At 35.3% G+C, this 24232-nt stretch overlaps 3 protein-coding genes across 3 annotated transcripts; all 3 read right to left on the bottom strand.

Moving 5' to 3' along the window:
- Positions 1-412: 412 nt before the first annotated feature.
- LOC111466905 lies at positions 413-12874 on the bottom strand. The gene is made up of 20 exons (XM_023111589.1): positions 12747-12874; positions 11628-12512; positions 10570-10924; positions 10385-10481; positions 10231-10284; positions 10089-10138; positions 9611-9644; positions 9396-9480; positions 9136-9227; positions 8525-8599; positions 7903-7991; positions 6660-6789; positions 6441-6530; positions 5414-5479; positions 4205-4296; positions 2126-2191; positions 1970-2036; positions 1174-1262; positions 827-950; positions 413-712 (listed from the first exon to the last, which is right to left on the bottom strand). Exons 3-20 carry the CDS (start codon positions 10626-10628, stop codon positions 668-670), a joined length of 1404 nt encoding a protein of 467 aa, XP_022967357.1. The 5' UTR covers positions 10629-10924; positions 11628-12512; positions 12747-12874; the 3' UTR covers positions 413-667.
- Positions 12527-15988, bottom strand: LOC111466956 (transcription factor bHLH122-like). The gene is made up of 7 exons (XM_023111649.1): positions 15854-15988; positions 14604-15481; positions 14025-14377; positions 13765-13935; positions 13239-13304; positions 13094-13162; positions 12527-12999 (listed from the first exon to the last, which is right to left on the bottom strand). The coding sequence occupies exons 2-7, from the start codon at positions 15199-15201 to the stop codon at positions 12946-12948; spliced, it is 1311 nt and encodes a 436-aa protein (XP_022967417.1). The 5' UTR covers positions 15202-15481; positions 15854-15988; the 3' UTR covers positions 12527-12945.
- A 3213-nt stretch (positions 15989-19201) lies between these two features.
- Positions 19202-23831, bottom strand: LOC111467441 (E3 ubiquitin ligase BIG BROTHER-like). The gene is made up of 8 exons (XM_023112342.1): positions 23353-23831; positions 22518-22690; positions 21897-22128; positions 20912-20946; positions 20747-20791; positions 20329-20456; positions 20004-20112; positions 19202-19538 (listed from the first exon to the last, which is right to left on the bottom strand). The coding sequence occupies exons 2-8, from the start codon at positions 22659-22661 to the stop codon at positions 19488-19490; spliced, it is 744 nt and encodes a 247-aa protein (XP_022968110.1). The 5' UTR covers positions 22662-22690; positions 23353-23831; the 3' UTR covers positions 19202-19487.
- Between the last annotated feature and the right edge of the window lie 401 nt (positions 23832-24232).

Genomic DNA, 24232 nt, shown 5'->3' with positions numbered 1-24232 from the left:
CATGTTCTATGGTGTCACTGTTGATGTTGGGTTTCACTTCTGTTGGCATTTGTTCGTGCTATTCCTTTTAAGTTCAATACACCAATTTTTTATGCTCTTTTGTACAATGTATTGTGACATGAATTGAAAACGCAAACACGTTTACGAAAAATATGAATCCAGGCTTAAAAGTTGCAACCGATATAAGATTTGCATTTTGAACGGTAAATTTGCAATCGTGAACTATGAATCCGAACTTAAGATTACACATTCAATTGATCAATAATGATTCGAAGAGTAATTAAATCAGTAATTTTGATCTAGGATATTATCAAATAGTGATGTTAGACTCAATCAATGCTTTGTAAGAAATGATGCATATTCTTACTTGGAACTTAACAACCATGAATTAGCTTCATATTAGATTCGTTCATGATCTAAACAACATATTGATTTAACGACCAAGTGTTAAAAAACACAAGAAAATAAACCACTAAACTTGTTATGATCAGGTGTTAATAGATATGATATTCATATACAATGTGTTTGGAAGAGCATAAAAAGCAAAGCAACGGACCATCACTAACCCACCTGAGTTCCCAAGCCATTTTTTGATTAGTCGATAGCAACGGCCTTTACCACTTTTTCCATTGAACTTAAAAGCGGCTTCAAATGGGAACTCTGGCTTCTAACATGATCGGTTCTTCTGGGAAATCATGATCAAAGATGAATTCTGTAACCAATCCTCCCAAAAGTCAGGATTTCATCGAAGAGAAAGGGCTAATTATGTAAAAAGGGAAAGATGATCACTACTGCAATAAATAGTAAAGATAAGATATAAACAAACCTTGGTTCCAGCTATGATGGTGCCATTGAGGGGGTGAGCAGCACAAGAAGTAACTCCTTCAGACAACTTCACAAACCTGTTCTGTCGTCTTTTGTTTTCGCCTCCAGCACCATATATCTCATCACTGGAACATGAAAAGGATGCAATAAACAGCACAAAAGAATATCAATCTCTTCTCTATAACAAAATGTTGATATTTAATAGATTCAAAGTCGTAGAATGTTAAGGATTAATGATACTTATATTACCATTTTATTGTTTTTCTTTCACCAACTATTGGTGTCTATAGCTGCCCATTTTGAATTGTATTCTTACAAAACCTACAAGTTTGTTCATTAAATTCTTACTTAAAGTTCACATGGCTGGGAGAGCGGACGTCGGGATGAAAATCCAGAAGATGAATGCCTTCATCAGAAGGAGACCCAACTGAATAGATCTACAAAATACCATTGCAAAATTGATTAGGAACTTGACTGAACAAAACTCCAGGTATATGTACCAGTAACTCGCTATGAACAGCTGCACATGCTACGAATCCGCATATCATCACAGTATGTTACTATACTAAATAACTTCCGCGCTAATATTTACTAGACCGAAAACATCTTTTCATCTTCTATGAACCAGCAATTAACAGGTTATGGTAGGCCAATATAACTTTCAATTGCTTAGACAGACGTCCTTGTTTGTACAGCACCCGTGCAAGGAGATCTGCTTACTGGATAGCTCCTTCTTTCTATTTAGTTTTACTATTATTATTATTATTATTTCTGACTGGGCCTCTACCAAGTAAGAGCCTAAATGCAAGAGAATTCCTAAATCAAAATTCGCACATAAGAAAATTATTGGACTTTGCAATTTACTTCAATAGCATAGCATAGACTTTTCTTCACATAATCTACAAACTAAAGTGAGGACTATATTCACGATCCACTCAAACATCATACATGAGATATCTGGAAATTGGAAGTTGCCAACGAAACAAATAGAAAAAGAAACGGTTACAAATAGTCGAGGATAAATTGACGGCCACATATTGTTATTATCCTATATGATTGAAGAGATTAACAGAACTACTTTGGTCGTGCAACTTGAGTCAAAAAAATGATGAACAAAATAGAAGCATGGATTAAGATAACTTACAGAATCTGTAGGCAGCCATGTTGGTTTTCTCAAAAATAATTGATCTGTGGGCATGTTGGAATCATTTCTACTCTTTCCAAACAAAAAGAAACAGGGTTACAAAAGTACCTGATTCTTCACATAACGAATATCTTCAATAAGTTTAAATTTACTTACAACCATGCTGGGGGCGGGCAATGAATATGTGTGACCTGAAAATTATAAACATCTAAAATGCCTGACCTGAAGAAGCATAGGAAAATTATAATCCTGGATAATCTTTGTGAACATATAAAATGGCCAAAATTTAACGGAACCTAAGAGGTTAAGCTTACAGATGCAAACATCTCACATAGTATCAAAGCAATAAAAGTTCTAGAGTTCAAGTGTTTGTAATGTTATTCCTCTTTTAACTCATTAATAGTCCACAAGTTAGATGAGAGTCAAAATTATAATCTTGAGTCCCCATGTAGGAGCAAGTGCTGAAACAATATCAAATGATTCCGCAAGGGAAAGGGTAATCTCAACGCAATTTTAGCTAAATCCATTTTGTAATCTAGGTAGCACAGTCCCAAAATACAAAAATACCAGACATGAGATACAGATTTATGCTCCAGTAATCTGAAAGGCTAGAGGGTGGGATGGTAAATGATGTTTACACTCCTCGAATAGATACATTCTTCTCTAATATTTCTTACCTTTCAAGTTTAAATTGAGTTTTTATTTGAACTTATGGTAGGAAAATAGTTAAATGGTGATTAAGTAGTTTGAAGACTAAAATAGAGAAATATCAAGCTCAAAAGCCAAGAATGCATCTCTCAATAATGATCTTAAAGAGGAGGTGTTCATGGCTAATCTCCCGGTTTTGGAGTGGATCTTGGAGTTAACAAAATATGCAGGTTTAAGAAATCTCTATATGGCCTTAAACAATCTCTTAGCACGTGGTTCAAACGTTTTTTGGGAAAGTTGTTACAAATTATAGTTATCTTCATAATCAAGTAGATCATACATTTTTTATACACGCTGGAAATGACAAGATAGTTATCCTAATTGTGTATGTTGATGATACAGTTCTTACAAGAAATGATGAGGCTAGACTAGGGAGTTTGAAGGAAAAACTAGCAAATGAATTCTAAATCAAAGACATGAGAATTTTGAAGTATTTCCTAGTGGTGAAAATTTTCAGGTAAAAAAGGGTATCCTTGTCAATAAAGAAAATATATAATGGATTTGCTTGAAGAAAAAAGTTTACTTGGTTGTAGATCAACAAAAACTCCTATAGAACCAAATTTAAAATTGCAAGTTGCAATAGAGGAAGAAGTAAAAGATAAGGAAAAATACCAAAGACGAGGCCAGTTTGAGGAAGTTTACAGGATTCTAAGGTATCTAAAAGGAACCCCCAGAAAAGGCATACTTTTTAGGAACGTGACCTATATTGTTGAAATTTATAGTGATGTTGACGGGGTAGGTAGCACTACTGATAAAAGATCTACTTCTAATTATTACTCCTTGGTTGGAGGGCATCTAGTTGCCGGACGAAGTAAAAAACTAAGGCGGTAGCCAGAAGTAGTGCTGAAGAAGAATTCAGAGATTTAGCTCATGACATTTATGAAAGTATTTGGATAAATAAAATAAAAGACTACTAGAAGAATTGAAATTCGTCAAGAAGGCGTCTATGTGTTTAGTGAGACAATAAGTCATCTCCATAGCTCACAATCCAGTCCTTCTTAAAAGGACAAAACATATCCAAGTTGATAAATACTTCATAAAGTAGAAGATTGATATGCATTCTCTATCTTTCTACAACAAAGCAAATTAATAAGGTACTAACTAAGAGGCTTCCAAAACTACGATTTGACAAGTTGGCATGGAAGATATCTTCAAATCAGCTTGTCTCTTACTAAACCAGCTTGTCACATTATAGATATACCTCCCTCATGGTTAATTGGGAAGGTCTTTCGAAAACATCATAGATAGTAAATTCTTTTTGTAAATTTCAAGCATGAATGAAAAGAGAGTGGGTTTATGTTTGTGATATTTTCCTTCATTAGAATTATTAGATGTATTTATATTGTAATTATTTGAGTAAGTTTTTTCTTTTGATGTATTAGATCTTTACTTCTACATAAAAAAAGTTCTCTTGTAACTATTGTAAGTAAATGAGAAATAGACAGTTTTTCTATTCAATAGAAATTGATATTTTGCAATAATTCATCATTTAAAGTAGGAATATGAAAGTTTCTTTTAGCAACATACCATCCGTCGTCAAGATGAAAGGCCAACTGATAAGGACAAGCTGGGTTGAGATCAATAGAGTGTATTTCCTTCGGAATGATATTCGCTTGCTCCTACATTGTGATGCACAAAGGTAAACCACACCTATTGAAAATTTTGTCTTAAAATACAAAGAACAAAATAACTAACCATTTTATTGCATTTTCTACTGCATTTTTTTTTACAAATAGAATCGTATCAAGTTCAAATTAACATTTACATCCATTCGAAACAACATAATTGTTCTCACTGTGCAGCAAAGTTAACCTCATCACAATTTCCATCATAGAATTTAAATGCTAAAAGAAATATAATACTTTTGACATGTGAAAAAACGTACATCACATTATGCTTTCAATTGAACAAAAAATTTCCCATCCCAACATGTACACGTGCTAATCCTTGGGGCACTTGGTCCAATATATATATGACTAAGGACCTTGCACTTGATGTTTTACGTACCAAAACTGAGGTGCAATTTGATCCTTGTCAGCCAACTTGCTAATTAGACATCTTACTAAACTTAGGCTTGTGAATGTGTGTTTTAGGATTTAAGTCAGGGAAGACACTTGGCATTGCTGAAGAGGACTCTGGGCCCTACATCCTTAAAACTCCTATAACTTCTCTAAACATTCTAAATGGTAAGAATTCTACTTCCTAGTCTAGTCTCTAGTATTCATGCTAATTTATGTATTTACTTTTATTTTTTACATCCATAAATATTCAGGTTGGCTTGCGCAACTTTGACTACTTTTACGAGACAACCACTTGATCTGATTACATTTAGAAGCCAAGAAAACTTGTAGAGTCTATAGTATTCATGAAAATAATAGCCAGTTTATATTATAGCCTCATCATTTGGATCAGCCGAACTTCATGTTAGCTAAAAATATTTTTCCTTCTATTTTTAACATATAATCTTTGTTGTTTGTATGAAATATATTAACTAGTCAAGCATGTTCGGTCTCTTTATTCCCATGCACTTACAAAACTTCCCACCGTCTTTATATACTACATAGTGATGTTCGTGGGGCAACCAGAATAAAAAACATACTTGGAGCTCAATAGTAAATATCTTTTGTTGATGATCAAAAAACAAGGACATTCATTTTTAAAAATCTCATTGCAAGAGACTGTTTTTTATTAAAAGCAACAGCGGACAGGAATAAATGATAGTAAAATTTTCAGTACCTTCAAAGTCCCAATTTTCTCTATAATTGAGGCTAACTTCAATGATTTTAGAGGAGGATGGCATACCTGCGTGAAAATGCTTGAATAAATATGCATGCAATAAAAGAATATGATGCTTCAATATAGAATCTACGGAAAATGAAACAACTAAAGAAAGAAAAAAAAACATTATGACGAAACTTGTCATCGACAGGGTATGGTGAGGGTCAAATTTCTGCGTAAGCGTAGCCAGCATTAGCTTAGTTGAGTTACAATCAGACCAACAGGCCATCGGGCAACTAAATTGTTCCCCCAGGTATCCTACTCAGAGTAGATTATTTTAATCTACGACAGATATTCATCCGGTGCCACAAACTAGAGAAAAAGGTTCAGGTAATGAACCATATCTTAATTGCATACACATTCTGTCTCCTGAATAGCATCAAGCAGTCCCTGCATGGTCATTTAAAAGCAAAACAGAAACAAAAATAACGTTTCTGCCTATAAAAATTGCCTTCTGATTGCTTTTTGGATTTGCAATATATATGAACAACTACGGTAATCATCCCCACATGTAAATACTGTAGTCAGCTACTTTTTCTTAGAGGAGGTTTTTGTTGCTTAGTTTAAAATTTACTACATCCATTCCCCTTGAAGGTTCGATTCTTAAAGTACACTCCATATATTACTTGGGAGACAGCGCGCATAGCGCTTGCCCTGATACCACAGTATTATTAATAAATAGGATGAATGTATTAAACTGCAATTTTGAAATTACAATTCATTTTCTATAGAAAAATAATTCTAAATGCACTAACTCATTTTTAATTACAGACCTTATTGAGAGAATTGGTTATACATAGCAAAATAGTGAAAAAATCTGACTGAATCAAAATAAGGGGAACAAAATAAGAATAACCTTAGAACAAATGAGAACAACAAGATACTAGCTTTTTATCCCATTAGAAGAAAAAAAAGGAGTTGACTAAACCCATTCATCAATGGCATCATCATTTTTAGACCTCATTAGATCTATTAGTTCTATTACCTCTTTATGATTTTGAAAAGCACCAGATGTTCTCCCTCCACGAAGATCCCAAATATAGATGGCTCCATGCTTACCAGCGCCAAAGATAATCTAAACCAAGATATCAGTGGCGGAAGATGAAACCGAAGTTACTTGAGTGGTGAGAAATTTAACGCAGAAAATAAAAGAATGTGATTTATGGGGAACAAAATTGTCTATATGTATTCCAACAACAAGTACCTGGTTTTCATCATTCAGCTGGATTCTGTTAAGGGTACTGCATGAATTACTAGTTAGCTCAAGACATGGAAGTTTTCCAATTCTTCTGTCCCACATACTGATTACACCACATGTATCAGATGCAAGTAACCTGCCAAAATGTTCGCAGAGGACAATATTTCATTGAACTTTTCTACGATGAAAATAGAGATGATTAGATTAGGTGTAAAAACATTAAGTTCCAGTGTTCAGAAGAAACCAACAGTTAGCATTATCAATAACCAACAATACCACAATGTCACTATGTCCCATGCATTTAGTATTCCATTAGGAAACACTTTACCATACTAAAAAATTTGTTTGAACACTTTAAAATTTCAATTTTTGGTCCATCAGAGATGTCTATTTAAAGAAGTCACAAGTATCAATTTCTGGAAACTTTAAGTAAAGTTCAGTCCATACATCTATTCCAACACATGATTTTGTCCCATTTGTTAGTCTTTAGTGCATTCTTTTTTTTTTTTTTTTTTTTTTTTTTTTTTTTTTTTTTTTTGTAATATGTAAATTTTACCATTTTTCCTTTGTACTCCTTTTATACTTTTGTACATCAGTGACTATTTGAGACCTGTCTGCTCAAATCAAATAGAGAAGAAATGAAGACATCGATGTTATACAACATGGTATCGAAATGACTATTTGCATTGTTTCTCTTCTTGCTTCATTGACAGCCAACTCATGATTTTCTTTCTTTGATCCATCAATTATCATCTATATTAGTTCTTGCCAATCACTGAAACATTTGGCATGGTCCTAATCAGACATCATATATATCTTTCATAGGAGCTTTTTGCAGGATCTGAGTCTCTAGAGGAAGGGCGATTTGTGACTAGGTTTACATTTAATTCTAAGGAGTTTTGGAACTATATTTGGCCTACTATTCTCAACAATTGAAGCCCCTTCATGTAGTCTCAAATTTGGTTTCTTTGTTTAGGCTACAACTGTAGTAAACTTTTTTTTTATTGTCCATTCATATTATTTCTTAACGAAACTTCATTTTTCATAAAGAAGAAACGTTCAAGGTAAGTTCAACATTGTTCGTTAATCCTTAAATGTGAAGGGAAAAGGCAACCCAATAAGAATAGAAATAAATATGAACCAGTTGTCTTATTCAATTCTTTCTTTCCATAATTATAAATTATAATGGTTGTATATTTATTGTCCATACAAAAAAAAGAATAATAAGGTAATGAGTTGTTCCACCAACCTTGCATTATTTGAAATAAATGCTATGTCAGATAAACCTTTATGATTATCAGACCCTGAATTATTAATTCTTTGTCTTACTCTCAACACCTACGAGGATCATGAATGAAATTATCAGTTCATGGTCAAACTGACGATCAGTATATTTACCAACAATTAATTTTCAACCGTGAAAAGAAATAGAAAAAGAATTATATGGTGAATGCAACAATGGTATCAATTAAGTTTCTTAAAGCATAAATATGCTTATAACAATATCTTATTTTTCAAAAAACTAGCGCACAAACATAAAGATGGACAAACTTTCACTGTTCACACTAGCAAACTTATTTATTTGCACAAGCAAGTTCCTCCATTTGAAGTGTTATGTCTATGATGGACAAAGCATATATATTGAACTTTCAACAGGACATTATTTTACAAGTGAATTGTATTGGTTGTACTTGCCATTTCTAGACAAATGGAAACTTGGAAAGCTAGATGATTGTATTGGCATTTGTTGTAAAGATGGGAAACTTGAGAATTTAGCAAATCATAAAATGAACTCGGAGGCTATAAAATTCCAAATATTCATTGAAACCGACGAGTATTTTTTTTTATGTAAAGGTGAAAGAAGAACTTACTTCGACTGGTTTAGAAGAAATATAACTAATGTCAAAGATCTTTAGTTCCTTACTTTTCATGGACGTACAGACCACCTAAGTAGAGAACATATGTTAGCAGACAGCAAATATGGGAAGAAGCCACTAATAAATACATAATTCAGCATCAGAGTCAGTATAAACAACAGTGCATTCATCGGGAATTAATTCAAAGTAGAGACAATGGTGGAGGTATTATATCATATTTGAGTAATAGATAACAATTATTTATAGGAATTTTTACATTAGCATATGACTCCTATATATTACACGACAATCACTGTCCAAACTGCAGCAAGCCCCTGAACGAAACAAAAGACCATACAAGATGCTAGGACCGTTACAGACGAGTCTTATATTTTAGTATTTGGAATCCAGAATTGTTTTGTGATTTTGTACAGTTATAGCATCAAACTAGAGTGCCTCACACAAATTCATCGTAATTACTTCAAGCAAGGAAACGGCTTGCATAATGGGGCATCAGAATAGCAACCAACATTTTGTTTTTTGAACATTCAATGGACAATTCTACAGCAATCTATTGAGGAAAAAATGATTCTCATAATTACAAGGAAAACGAGTTGAACAAAAACCTCATCTTGATTGGCAGGATTCCAACGTACAAAGTCAAGCTGTTCATTTAGGGAAAGGTGCAGTAAATGTTTGATCTCATCTTCACTCAACCCTATTAGTCGAAGGAAGGTACTTCAGTCATCAAAATACTTAAATGCACCCTATTTAGAGATATATACACTGCGTAAGAACATGCTTCATATTTTTGTCACAAAGCTTAGAAGAAAAAGAAAAGAAACGTACACAAGAGGAACGAAGAACTTAAAAGAACAAAAGTTACCTGCTTCATTAGTCTGCAAATAAAGACTCTCAAAGTCATGCACTGTTAAACAACCTGCTTTCGTTGCTGAAACCAAGTATATTCCCTGGAATAGATTTCCATGGATGCGTATGTGGATGGGGGTGGGACAGGTGTTTTGTGAAAAACCAAAGAATAAAAGGTTAGGATATTGACAATGTAGGACAACAGCTGAAAGTAATGATCCAATAATTCACCTTGTTGTCAAAGTCCACAGCAGATATGCCTTGTCTGACAAAAGAATTAAAATTAGCTTCTTTTTTTTTTTTTTTTTTTGTCCCTTTATTGAGTAGAGAAGGGGAGGAAAAGTTGATAGAGAACACTTCATTCTTTTCTATAAAAACAAAACTAATATTTTGCCTATGGTTTTCCTTTCCTCATAATTTGCCATTTCTTAGCCATTCCAAATATTTTAAAATGAAGGCCCTTTCGAGAATTGGCAACAGGATCTGGATAACTGAAGAAGGTCACAAAGAATAAATTTTAAAAAATGCACAACAGTCTCGGGTTTTCAAAAAACGCAAAGAATCGAAGACCTAAAATTTGCATATTAATAAACACCAAAGAAAAGAACACCAAGAAGAGTCAGAAATAGAACCGAACCAAACCAAACCCAAAAGGAAAAATCAATTGACATCGTAATGCTTGAATGTTATATTATAGAGATGTACTGACTTCTTAAACGGCAGCTGATGATCCTGAGCTCCATTGGCAATTCGATTCATCTGCAGACTCTACATTCTCAGCATAAACAGAATCTAATTCTAACCACACAGTATTGAAAATGAAACCGGAAATTGAGTAGAGAACAACATACACTCGTTGGACAAGAAACGCCGTTTATATGATATAAATGAGGAAATGCTCCAACCTTTACGGAATGAAACCAAACACGCACTGCTATTACATGATATTCAAGAGTAGAAGAACATTTAACATACCAACATACCAGAACAACGTCGAAAATGTACCTCGGTATAAGATTGCACAAGAAGCACGGACAAGTCCCGGCGGTATTTCGGATCAAACTTCCCATTCAATTCAACAGTGCTCAATTTCCACCTATTCCTTCACAAGTAAGCCAACTACGAAATTCAATAGAAAAATCCCAAAAACCAGAGAAAAGAGGGCGAAGCAATGGAATCAGAGACAAAACCTCCTCAACGGTTTAGGAACTTGAGATATTGATTCAGGAGGCACCAAGTATTTGTCCATGGCGACTTCCTGAAATTGAGGATGCTCAAATGAGATGCTGTACTTGTTCTTCGGCACCAAACCTTTTCTCCACCTCCTTCGCGGTTTACAGCTTCATCTTTTGCTTTGGCCGGGTAATAGTGACGACGGCGACCAGAAATGGCTCCTTCTGCCCGTTCGTCAGCTTAGAATTCCGGCGAATGAAGTCTGCGAATTGTGATTGGCTATTAGTTGGTTCTAAGGAAGGTCGGAACTTTGTGAGCCATTTTCCCGCCATTCGGCATTTTGCTAAACTGCGCGGGTGCTAAGTAAATATCCTACATACGATCGTATAATGTGAAGTTACGCTTTTATCCTCCGGATCGTTAAACCTAAATAGATAACTCAATTTATGAACATATTGAGGAAATATTTTAACAAAAAATTGTGTAATTTTTCGAGAGTATTTTTTAATTACCTTAAAAAAAAACTCTCTATTATCATATATATATCAATTATCATTAACGTCGTTATAAACGTTAAATATTTTTAATTGAGTTGGGTAGAATTGTAACTCTATTATTCTGACTTAGTTAGGCTCCAGACAAAAAAAAAAAAAAAAAAAAAAAATTTTTTTTTTTTTTTTTTNAAAAAAAAAAAAAAAAAAAAAAAAATCTTTTTTTTTATCATAAACAATGCACATATACCAATAAAATTTAAAAAACTTAAACGAGCATAGGTCATATATTCCGCGGAAAGTTGTTCTATACGTCAATAAATGAACCAAAACAAATGGATTAATTTACACTTTTTTTTATTATTTTTATTATTGTAGATAATCATTAATATAAGTACTTGATAAAAGTATAATAAAGAAAATGGAGATGTCAACATTTAATTTTAGACATTAATTATATTGAAAATATAATGGCAGGGTACAAGGTAAAATGGACCGAGTAGCTAACCCATCACAAAGAAATATGGGCCTCGAAACAGCCCAATGGGCCTAAAACACTATTTGATAAGTCAAGCTAGCCCAACCTTCCATAAATAATCATGGACTTGTTGGATGTTCTTTAATTTGTTGATTTGGTTTAACACATCCAGTACTTTAGAGACCTGCTCCGAACAAAGTGAAAATCCTACTCATCAAAATGAATTAAACTATTTTTAATAAAAACGTAGTTTGACCCAAATATATATGAATTTATGCCACTTAGAGAAACTTTTAAGGCAATTTTCCAATCATAAAAATAAATACAAACCAATTTACAAGGATGGTTAGATAGATACATTAAAATTTCCAAATATAAAAGAAAAACAAAGTTGCCTTCAAGAACTCCCTCCCATAAAGGATTCAAAACTCTCTCACTCTGTGTCTAGAAAGTTAAATGCATCCATCTAGAAATAATGAAGATGAAAATAGAGCACACATTTATGAAGAATTGACTCAGAAGGCTCCGTGCAGACGGGGGCAGTTGTATTCCTTAATTACTCACACCCATCCTTTTTCCCTCCCTCTCCCTCCAATTATAGAATGAATACTTCCAAAACAGACTAGGAAGCTACCTCTTTCCACCTAACTTTCCCCTACGCTTCTTCTTCTCAAACTTCCCCCTTACAACCTCATTAAAGTTGCCAATAAAGTCTTAATTTCACAGATTTAACAGTTGTGCCTAATGGGAAAGCCTTTGGGACCCAGAAAAATATATATATAATATATATATATACACAGAAAGCCCTTTTTCATACATTCTATGAAAGAAACACTGAACTGAAACCCACTAATCCTATAAAGTACTTATCTGAAAGAGAAGTGGAAGATGGAACCATTTTGATACTGATACATCCCACAATGTCGATTCCCTTTCTGTTTTTTTCCCCGGAGAGTTTGAATGAATTTGATTCGGCGTCTCTCCAACTTTTCTGAAGCAATCAAATAATATCGAGAGCATAATTAGATTACAAATCAAGCAGCTTATTCCACATTTCTTTCTAAGCCATTTTTTGGGTCAGCCATTGATGCCAATTTCCCTTCTTAATTCCTCTACCCAGATATGCAGTCAAGTGAAAGATTAGATGCAGTGGAAGATCTACTAATCATGCATGGTTATTTAATTTACACAGTGGTGGGCACTACCAGCAGGTCTTTAAACTCACATGCACAGCCAGCTTTCAGCAGTCCTTTGTCTTCATTTTTTTGTTCTGCAAACTTTCTTCACAGCAAATCATGTTGACTCACTATTTCTTCTTAATTAATACACAAATAAGTTGCTCAGAGAGTTTCCTGTTATACCCTAAATTTACAAATTGCAAGGCTCTGTACATAAGAATTTCCACGCCAAAGACTTTTTTTTGGCTATTGATGCTGCCTATGTGAGCACTTACATTTTGCACGATTATCTGTAAGTGTCTGGACCAAAATCAACAAAGGATAAGGAAAAGAATGGTGCTGGTAACTTTTATCATACACATGTGAGTCAAGTCAGTCATAAATTTATTATTACCTGGACCTGTTTCTGAAGGCCTTTTATGTACTCAACTGCCAAATCTAACATGTCTGATGTGTTGGTTTGCTGTGGTGAGAAAGAGAGAGATACTTTAGCTCAACCTTTACCAACTTTTATAAGAGTAAAGTGAAAAGAAAGTTACCTTGTCCATGTTGGGCACCAGCTCTTGAAGCTTCCTCATTCGTTCACTGATTTTAGTTCGTCTGACCTGAAAGTTATCAGTAAAGGGAATGACTTCGTTTAGTATCTAGGTCCATATCCGGGTTCGGATCTTAATTTATACAAGGACATGGACATTCCTAAAAGATGTTATGTTTTTAGTTAATGCAGTAAAGGATTCTTTCCCATTTCCTTGAGTCAAGTACATGAGTTACAACAGCTCAAGCCCACTCATAATGTCTCTTTTGGGTATTCCTTTTCAGGCTTTCCCGCAAGCTTTTAAAACGTGTCTATTAGGAAGAAGTTTCAACACACTCATAAAGAATGTTCTGTTCTCCTCCCAACCAATAAACCAATAAAGTATCTCACATGAGATGAGAGGGTCAGCAGATGGCTTGAAAGTTGCAAATTATATTCTAAATGCAGTGGGTTTTGGAAATAAAATACATACAGCTAATGGTATTGAATAAGAGAATATATGATTAACTGTACAATATATCCGGACTTACTCTCTCCGCAATGCTTCTGGGATGAGTAGCACAGCCACGCTTGGCTCGAAGTTTACAAGGAACAGAATCTGAAAACTGCAAGATCTTTTCAACAGCATTCATTTCTGCTGCAGTACTTGGCAAAGTAAGATGACGAGCAAGCATGGGAGGGCGATTTCTGGGATCCACTTTCTGAGTTTTCAAGCAAAACAATAAAGACGAGACCAATCAGAATCAGATATCAAGAAGAACAATCACAATGGGCTTGAAATAGCTAATACCTTAGTGTCTGAAATGTTCAAATTTGAGTACTTCTCCTTGTCGTCGTCATTTTCAAGTGCTTTTCGACTAACAATGTTATCAGACATGACAGCAGATTCATCCCAAGAACCAACTGGGAAGCTAGTACTACCATAATCGCTGGTTTGGCTTCCGGCAAAGCCTTTAGTATCTTGATTGGTTTCTCTGATATTTTTTTTCTCAATTCCAGCCATGGGACTCATCAACCCTGAAGAGTGCGGTGGTAAGGCCCTTGGTGAGAAATTTTTCAACCTGCTTGGAGAAGAAAAAGATGTTTCTTCATTAAAGCTACTACCAGTTCCAGAATTTCCCATGCCCGTCAATGCAGCATATCCTGCCAGTTGCTAAGAATCTTCAGCACAATGTGGGAGTATAGGAAACTAAATTCTAGTATGAGAAACAGACCAGAGATCATAGAAAATCAATATGGTTATTATAGCAACAAAGTCTCAGTTGAATAAATCAATTTTTTTTTAACCCTAATCAGAATCTGAGACCAGAGAAGAAAACTTCAATTTTACTAGAATTTTCCATTCATTAAGGTGAAAAGATAACACTACCGCTAGCATTGATATTTATGTAGTCGAATAGTCCAGCAGGAGAGCTACTTTGCCGAATGAGATTCGAAGATCTTCCACCATCTGTTCTTATCTGAGGCTTCAGATCAACTCCCATCGAACCAGATCCCTCCGCTTCTGGAATCAAATTCTGATTTGGAAGTGGAGGTTTCATCAAATTCTGATGGTAACTTGATGGAGTTGATGAAGCCGGGAGGAAATTGCTGTTGACAATGCTCGGCTGCTGGTGGATAGCTCTTGTTTCGTTATTCACATAAGGTGTTTGTTGATTTGCTTCAGTAGTTATAAACACTTCTCCAGTCTGAGCGTTCTTCTGAGACTCGTCAAGGTTCTGAGATGAACATACTGGACCGCCGCCTCCGTCACCAGCGCTGCCGCTTGTCATAAACTGCGCGAAAATCTGTTCAGTTTCGGGGCTCGAAGGTCGATTGAAAAACTGATCACAGAATTCTCTATCCGTCAGTCTTCTGAAATACGAACTCGGCGCAGAACGGTATCGTGTCAATCCAGAACTCATCTGGGATTGCTGCTGATGATGTTCATGGAGAATACGCTGCTGCTGCTGAAAATCCGCCTCCATTTTTCGTCCTCCTTCCTCCAGCTCGCCTTCAACTAGACTAACAGTAACAGACCTTAAAACAATACGAAACTTTCGGAAACAAGTTCTAATTCTTCTTCTTCTTCAGTTCTTCAATTATGCCAAATTTTCAGTCGGCACCAACCAAAACAAAATGCCAAAAAAGCACCAATGCAATCAAATCCACAAAAAAACTCTGTTTCATCCGACACAAAATTACGTCACAAACCATCAAATTCTCTCACTAACGAAGCGCGTAGAAACACAACTTCAAGTGGACCACCTGATCCATAAACAACGAAACAAACAGAACTCGATTCAACTCAAATCCAGTCAAGAACAGATGACCGTAAAAAGAAAAGCAGAGAGCAGAGCACCGCAAAAAATTCCGAGCCTCATTCACGTGCAAATCATCTTTAAAAAAAAAAAAAAAAAAAAAAAAGGAACGAAAACTCACTCACTCCATTCGTGAACGTTAAGAAAAAACAACAACTATCAAATCAAACCGCACCAAATCTTTCCACGGGTGAACACGAAAAAAAAAACATCAAATCAACACCGAACAATAAAGATTCACAATTCAAAATGAAACAACAACAACAAACACAACATACCAAAATCTCATAATTTCCTGTCTAGCAATAAAAATACACACCTCTCTCCACAGCTACAGCGGCGGCCGGGAAAACCAATCACAAATTCCCCGACACGGCGGGGAGATTCGAGAGAGAGAGAGAGAGAAAAAAAAAAGTGAAATGAAAATCAAATGGCGTTTTTGCTTTCTTTTCTGTTCACTAAAATTAAACCAATGGTAAGTAAAGAGAGCGTCCAAGAATATAGGCCCTCAGATTGTGTATGTTTGCGTAGTGATAAAATTACAAAACTACCCTTCCTTCTCAGGGGTATTTACGGGAAGGGAATTTATTGGATAAAAAGGAATGACTGGGTTGGTTCCACGTCAGCAAGTATGTGAGAGTGGTCCACGTGGGGCTCCGTGAATGGACCACAAGATCGATTCCGTTTTCGGTCATAATATCAAATAAACTCGATGTGGAATTATATTAAGAAATTTATTTCCTACAAAAATCATTTAATATCTATGTTTTAATCTCCATTAATATCTGTCGTTTTTTTATTCCTTTATCTGATAAATAATAATTTTTAAAAATAGGATTTATTTTCTTAAAACACAATATTATCTTAATCAAATTTAATATCTACCATCGTTACCAAGATTAAAATCGTTACCACCCTCCTTCAGGGTCCAGCATCCTCGCTGACATTCTTTATCCACCCTCCTTCAGGGTCCAGCATCCTCGCTGACATTCTTTATCCACCCTCCTTCAGGGTCCAGCATCCTCGCTGACATTCTTTCCTTCCTCCAATCAACGTGGGATCCCCGCCAAATCCACCCCCTTTTGGAGCCAACGTTCTTACTGGCACATTACCTCATGTGTACCCCCTTTGGGGACAACCTCCTCGCTGCATGGTCCGGTGTCTGGCTCTGTACCATTTGTAATGGTCCAGATCTACCACTAGCAGATATTGTCCTTAGACTTTCTCTTTAAGGCTTCCCTGCTTCCCCTCAAGGCTTTAAAACTTATCTGCTAGGAGAAGGTTTCCACACACTTATGAAGGGTGTTTTGTTCTCCTCCCAACCAATGTGGGACATCACATGAATGAACCAAAACTACATCTAAATGAGAGCGATCATGAAGATAAAATAACTAGATGCACATTTCTTTTCAGTCACGGTTTAAATCTTAACCAAAGTGACTAGATGCACATTTGTTTCTTTTGTCCTCTTAGTTAATCTAATTTAAAATATTATAAAGTCTTTTTTAAATATATAATTACTTTTTAGTAAATCACGCAACTCAAAAAAAATAATATTTAATTACATATTCTATATTTTTATATATTTAAAAAAAGTTATATTTTTATATTGTACTAAAAATTCATAAATGAAAAGTCAAGGGAACAATTATATGTTTGGAAATGGTATTTTTCTCATTATACGTAAAAATAATGTTTAGAACATTATTATAAATAAATCACATAATATAAAATAAAGTTTATTAAGATACGACCTTGGGGAATGTGACAATGCCAGCTGGCCCTATATATTAGGAGTAAACCCTAATTAATTAATTTAACGAGGGTGCATAATTCAAAGAATAAAATAATTAATTAAATATAATCAAGCACTCCCCACATTAAAATATTAGATAATGTTGTTTATTCAAAGCAAAATAATATTCAATAATTGAGTCCACCAATCCACCAATGTCTATGCACTAAGTGTAGTTTCCCCATGCTTTTTTTTTTTTTAAATTTATTTTTCCTTTTCCAATATTATAATGTGATGAAATTTTTAGATCACCATATAATTGTTTGATTCTTACTTAAAAAATAAATAAATAATAAACGTTGCTGATTCGAAAATACAATTCAACATAGATTCTCTAAACGTTGCGGGAGATTCTCCCTATTACATAAACGGGGCTGGAGATAGAGATTATATTATCTGTCAATATGATGGTTGTAGAAGAAAATTCATGACCCTTCAATTGACTACGATTCTATATGACGGTAATTGTGAAATCTCAGATTGTGCTGAGGTTGACAACGATACGTAATGGGCAAAAGTAGACAATATTGACTAGTGGTAGGCTTGTATGGTTACAAATAGTATTAGAGCTAATCATTAGCTGGTGTGTGATACTGGTTAGAGTAGGACTAGACTCAATACATAAAAAGACATTTTAAAACCGTGAGTTTGATGACGATATGTAACAAGCCAAAAAAGACAATATCTACTAGTGGTGGATTTTGGCTATTATAAATGGTATCAAAGCCAGTCACTAAGTGATGTACCAACGAGGATGTTGGGCCTCCAAAGGAGGTGGATTGTGAGATCTCACATCAATTGAAGAGGAGAACGAAGCATTCCTTATAAGGGTATGGAAACCTCTCTCCCCGGGAGACGGGTTTTAAATTCGTGAGGCTGACAACAATACATAACGAACCAAACTATGAGGCTGTTGTTTGGGTTCTGTTTGCTTTGTCCAATATACGTGTATCAGCTCTCCCGCTCAGCTCAAATTATCAAATTCTTTAGAGGAAAATGCAAAAAAATGGACCACCCATAATTTTTTTTTTTTTTTTTTTCCATTTTTATATAGTTGGTGTAGAAGAAATGGAATATATTGTTTCTTAAATAGGAAAATCCAAAATTTCTAAGAAGTTTGTATTTTTGGTAAGTTTTTATTTGCATATATTTGTTGCTACTCATGTTTGGTCCTTTTGTTACTACAAATCTATGTATTGGAATGTTTTTGAGATCAACTTCTTTTCTCTATATGCTTTGTCTTGGGACAATATTTTTGAGTCAAATGTACTAATGTGGAAAAAAAAAAGGTACAACAAAGGTAGCTCGAGTTTGGTGGGTAAGGCATCTCGTGCTTAAACACAAATCGAGGTCGTTAGAGGCTTGTGGCCCCCGAGCACTAGTACGAGAAAGTGCAAATTATTCTAATTTAATTAGTAAAATTTGAGTACGATCTTAATTTCTATTATGTAGGGGTGTTCATATGACTCAGTAACTTAACTTGAATTACCTAACTCAAACTATAAAAGTTGGGCAGTCAGATTATTTTGTTGGTTTTGTTGGGTCAACTTAACCACGTATCTATTACCACAAATATATATTTAAAAGAGGGAGTAGAGGACTTTTAAATCTATTATTAAATTATTAGAACTTTTAAATCTTTCAAAATAAGAATTATTTAAAATAAATACTTTTAAAAAAATAAGAAAAAACTCCCATTTCCTGACGTGATCCTTACAAAAATAAATAGAAATTTCGAGGCTGAGGACAGGAATGAAAAAGACTTTTTTGTCCTTGCCCCGCCCAATGAATATCTCTAACTTTATTAATGTATAAACAATGAATATGGATAAAAGGTCAGAGGATCGAATCCAAAAGTCGTAACCGGGAATCATTCAATATTTTTAAAAAGGGGACTATGAATTACAAAACTCCTATAAAATATAGAGTTATTTCCATTTCTAAACTTACAAACAAGCCCTTTCCCATTTTGCCCCTCCTCTTGAGGCTGCCAAGGATTCATAGTATCCTTACACATCCAAACAACAAACACTGATGATACAAGCTAGCTAATACAAGCAAGCAACTGATGTTTTATTCACTTCAGCAGTGGGAGATTACTGAAGTGCCCAAATTTATGTTCTTCTTCTTCTTCTTTCCTCTAACAATCAACACTCATTCAGTGTTTTGAAGTATCACCAAACACCTCTGTGTAACATATGGGGCAAGCCTGCAAAACCATAACGTTATTACTCACTCACTCATTCATAACACGGGTATTCGATGCTACACTTTTTGTTATGCTAAACGACACCTAAAAGTTTACCTTCGAATACCCGTTTTAGCTACGGAATGAATGTGGTTATTATGCGAAGCCAAATTTACCTAATAGACAAATCAAGGAAATGAAAAAAGGAAGCCCTTTAAGGAAGGTTGAGTGAATAGGCTAGCTATTAGCTGTTACTACTCTATTCCCGACTACACAACGTTAACCCTTGCTTGGTCGGTTTTGAGATGCATATGAATGAGAAAAGAGCGGGGTGATATGTTTTAAAAGGAGGATGAGAATTGGGTTCAAAGTCTACGGGTAAAAGCTTTGGAAGTTCTAGGCAAAGCTGTAACGGAACAGAGGTCTCGAGTTATATCAGTCAACAATGACAGCACACATTCAGTCTAACTAAACTAATAGTAATACCTTGTTGATGCTGAGCCATTTGGTTCCACAACCAGCATGGTAGATATGTTTGCATGGCAGAGTGATCCGCCGATCGCCTCGTTTATATTCCATTTGGCATATCACACATCTACATCCAGAAAAGTATATGAGATTCAAAGAAGTAGACAGGAACAAACTGGACTCTCAATCAGATGCAGGTATGATATAATAGAAAAGCATCGAGTCCAAAACGTTCATTCAGCGATCTTCGGAAGTACGTGACATAATGAGGATAGCACGATTACGAGTCAATCTCAGAGACAAATAAACGTCAAGGAAAGAAACATTATGAACTATCACATACCTCTCTCTACGAGATTTTTTCCTCGAGAAGAAACTATATTTGTACTTCGATATCGGAAGCAAAGCAATCAATTCCTGTGAAAGACCTCGACTTTGAGTTCCAACTGTCTCACCCAACTCTAGTAATTCCTGAACTCGAAATATAATTAGATTTTTATCCAAGTATTGTAAAAAATTACAGATAGTTCAAGAGAATCAGAGGCCATACAGGATGAAAGTTGTTAAATATTACTTAGAAAAATGTACAGCAGGCCTATATAGTGGCCCCTACAACTTTTTCAAACTAGTTACCCAACAGAAAACTTATTTCAGCCTATGTAGCTATGGATATTTTAATACATTGTGTCGGTTTCGGGTGTCGGTACCCTTTTGTTGAAGCAAGTTCCGTAAAACAAGTAATTTTTTCCAAATGAACTAACCTCATAAGTCATATTATCAGGATCGACATTGTCTTGCCAAACAACCTACACTTAGATAAAGCATCCGTTCGTCAACGATCGTGAACAAAAGCACCAGGCCAAACAAGTTTTATAAACATGTTTCAGGTAGAAAGTTGATCTGCAAACCATATAAAAGCCACAAACCTGAAAATCATGTGAATTATGGCGTCCTCTTGGACCTGAGAGAAAGCGAAAGAGAATTGTTCGAGTCTACCGTTAGAGCTATCAGAGAGAGGAAAACTATGCACCATTTAAGGTGAAGTAATAACTAAATTCAAAGGAAATCTATATTTTAAGAACCGTATTCTTTTTTGGTGTTCAATTAAACAACTTATAAGAATCATCTACAAGAGTTCTTAAGTTCATCCTTGTATGCAGTGTTTTCTCAAGATATAACCTTAAGCACACGAGCTCTTGAGAAATGAAGTACGGATATGAACACCGGTATTCCTCAACAATATATATCTAATTGTATCTGTTCATCTCAATTATGTCATACTCTATGCCAATGAATCTTAAACTTAAAATATAAATAAACAAATAAACCTCAGAAGCAATGAAAAATGAAATTGATGCCTGTATCTTTTGATGTTTCACTCCTGCTGTGAACATTGATTTTGTAACAGCCCAAGCCCACTGCTAGCATATATTGTCCGCTTTGGCCCGTTATGTATCGCCGTCAACCTAACGGTTTTAAAACGCATTTTCTAGAGATAGGTTTCCACACCCTTACGAGCAATGTTTCATTCTCCTCTCCAACTTATGTGGGATCTCATAATCCACCCCCCTTTGGGGACCTGCATCTTCACTGGCACACTGCCCAGTGTCTGGCTCTAATACCATTTGTAACAACCCAAGCCCACCGCTAGCAGATATTGTCCGTTTTTGCTCATTACGTATTGCCGTCAACCTCACGGTTTTAAAATGTGTTTGCTAGGGAGAGGTTTCCATACCCATATAAGGAATGTTTCACTCCCCTCTCCAACCGATGTGGGATCTTGCAGTTTTAGAAGTAAATATTTTGCATACCTCCACGAAACCTCAATGGTGAACCAAACAGATAGAGAACAATTGGAAAAACCTTTTTCTAGGGATGGAAATTATCTAATTACCGAAAGCTATCACTTACATTCTACGTGGTTGTCAAATGCTGTAGTATTTGCAAATTCTTCAAATTCAAGATTTACTGTACTCTGTACATCAGGCTGCGTTGCTGAGTTTTCTAGCCTACTATGTTCATAAATTATGGGCTCTTGATCATGCACCCTATAAGCTTGAGGTGGGTTGTAATAGGTAGGACTCCCAAAATCTGAAAACCCAAACTTGTAAAAGTTCGAATTCAGAGGAGGATAAACAGTCTCCTGCAAATGTGAAACTTAAATGAGTTACATTGTCATTCTCCATTTACAGTTCAAATTAATTCAAGAAACTCGAGAGCATAGCACTACGGTTCAGTGCGAAACTTCTTTTGCTAGCATATCGTTTATAAAGAGGGTAAGGCAACTTTCAACTTGAAAGTAGATTCGACTCGAAAACGGAGGTAAGAAGAAGAAAAAACAAAGAAATGCAAAGAGACTTCTCCAATACATTAAATCCTTCATTTCACAAACAAAGGAGATAATCTTCCATGAAGTAGGAACGACAAAAGAACAGCATATCGAAAAAAAAAAAGAAAAACGACTCCCGATTGCATAGGTTAACAAATCAAGTACAGCTGTTTGGAACAAAGAAGCAAGCGGATCGAAAGTACCTGAGAATGTGAAGTGCCCGAAAATATGAAATTTACATGTTCGTAGGTAAGACCTTCAAAATATTCCAGGAAACTCCCAGCAGTGTTATAAGGATAAGGGGTATTAACATGATGAACTTCTGTATGCGTGTTGTTCCAACTCATTTCATATACAAATGAATCCACCAAAGCTTCTGTACATTGCAGAAACATCATAAAACCAAAAGAACATTGCAAGCAAGAAATCAAAACAGCAAAAAGCCACTCCAAAGCCTACAGCACAGCTAAACTAAACTGTTCCAGCACAAGTAAACCCAGTTTCATTTTGCCCTTAAACGTGAGAACCAGGGCAAGAACAACCAGACCCAAGAGTTTAGTATCTCCTAGATTAAAGAAGCAGCTGTAATTCAGTAAAACACAGCACAAATTACAAAAATCAGTCAAGACATTATCTGTCGCAGCCAAATCCATCTCTCAGCAAATCTTCGAGCTAACACAACCCAGATCCCATAAGAAACGAATTAACAATGAACAAAAAAAAAAAAAAAAAAAAAAAAAAAAAAAAAAAAAAAAAAAAAAAAAAAAAAAAAAAAAAAAAACAATCAAAGAGCATCATCGGAATTGGACTCCCTCCCTCATTGTTGATGATTAAGAACATACATCAAACCCAACACTAAACCACAAAAGGGAAATCATGCAAGCAATTATCCATACTCAAATTTCCCTTGTTCCATCCAAATTACCCACAAACAATCAACCAACCAACCATTCGACAATCAGCTAGCATTTCTTCCTACACAAACAGAAACAAAAAGAAAAAACAGAGTGAATCAAAATGTAGCTTCTCAAAACTCACATTTCAACGCCGGAGCGATGCGCACAACACAACCAAGCAGCTCCGACGCCGAAACCCAACAAACCAAAAGCTCAGCAGAAGAACCCAGTTGGTGGAACAAGTGAAGGGGGAATGCAGAAGAACAGAAACAGAGAGAAGAACAGGGAAGCGGATGAAAGAGACGAAGAAAGATAAAGGGTCGGCCTCGGAAACAAAAACAAAGTGAAATCGGAAAAGAAAAGGGATTGATTCCAAAGGAAGAGGGAAGAGATTAAAGAAATCGACAATGATCGCTTTTGATGGCGAAAAGAGAGAGAGAGAGAGGGTCTATGGTTGAATGATTGATTGTGGTTGGTTTGGGTATGGTTCTATAGATTTCTCGGCGAATTTGGGAATTGAAGGCTACGATAATTTCTCTCGCTCTCTCTCGCTCGTTTTCTTGTTGTTGGTGAGAATTCAGAGCCTCCTCCTTGTTCGAGTTTGCCTCCCACAACAGATTCCATTTTCATTCTCTTCCCTAATGCTCTATGATTTAATCAAATCTAACTTTTTTCTTTAGTTATTTTTTTTTCCAAATATATTATTTTAATTATTAAATCCGCGTCTCACCACGAGCAGTATTTCGATTGAATCACTCGGGTTGGTAATTTCTTATATTCTAGGTCTTCTCGTTCATCCAACTAAAGTTCTTCATGTATGTTAGATCTCACGTTAGTTGGAGAGTGAAACAAAACATTATTTTCAAGGGTGTGGAAATCTTTTCCTATAAAACCCATTTTAAAACCTTGAGGAGAAGTGCAAAAGGAAAAGCCTTAGGTCAGACACGGGGCAGTTGGACTGTGACAAATGGTATCAAAATTAGACACTGGGCGGTGTGTCAGCGAGCACGTTAGACTCCCTA

Source organism: Cucurbita maxima, unplaced genomic scaffold (assembly GCF_002738345.1).
Source record: "Cucurbita maxima cultivar Rimu unplaced genomic scaffold, Cmax_1.0 Cma_Scf00002, whole genome shotgun sequence".
NCBI lineage: Eukaryota > Viridiplantae > Streptophyta > Magnoliopsida > Cucurbitales > Cucurbitaceae > Cucurbita > Cucurbita maxima.
Note: the sequence above shows the minus strand (reverse complement) of the source record. Positions and strands in the feature narration are given on the sequence as shown.

Bases quoted from the DNA above. Each gene is read 5' to 3' on its own strand.
- LOC111466905 (XM_023111589.1), bottom strand. From the start codon at position 10,628: ATGGACAAATACTTGGTGCCTCCTGAATCAATATCTCAAGTTCCTAAA. The intron at 9,645-10,088 runs GTCAGTACATCT...TTCTTTTGTCAG, and splicing joins CATCAGCTGCCGTTTAAGAA to ACAAGGCATATCTGCTGTGG. The intron at 6,790-7,902 runs GTTGGTGGAACA...ACATTTTGGCAG, and splicing joins TTTATTTCAAATAATGCAAG to GTTACTTGCATCTGATACAT.
- LOC111466956 (XM_023111649.1), bottom strand. From the start codon at position 15,201: ATGGAGGCGGATTTTCAGCAGCAGCAGCGTATTCTCCATGAACATCAT. The intron at 14,378-14,603 runs GTAGTGTTATCT...AGCAACTGGCAG, and splicing joins CATAAATATCAATGCTAGCG to GATATGCTGCATTGACGGGC. The intron at 13,936-14,024 runs GTATTAGCTATT...TTGAAAACTCAG, and splicing joins TGAACATTTCAGACACTAAG to AAAGTGGATCCCAGAAATCG.
- LOC111467441 (XM_023112342.1), bottom strand. From the start codon at position 22,661: ATGAGTTGGAACAACACGCATACAGAAGTTCATCATGTTAATACCCCT. The intron at 20,113-20,328 runs GTATGTGATAGT...TTCTGGATGTAG, and splicing joins AAAAAATCTCGTAGAGAGAG to ATGTGTGATATGCCAAATGG. The intron at 19,539-20,003 runs GTATTACTATTA...ATGGTTTTGCAG, and splicing joins AATGGCTCAGCATCAACAAG to GCTTGCCCCATATGTTACAC.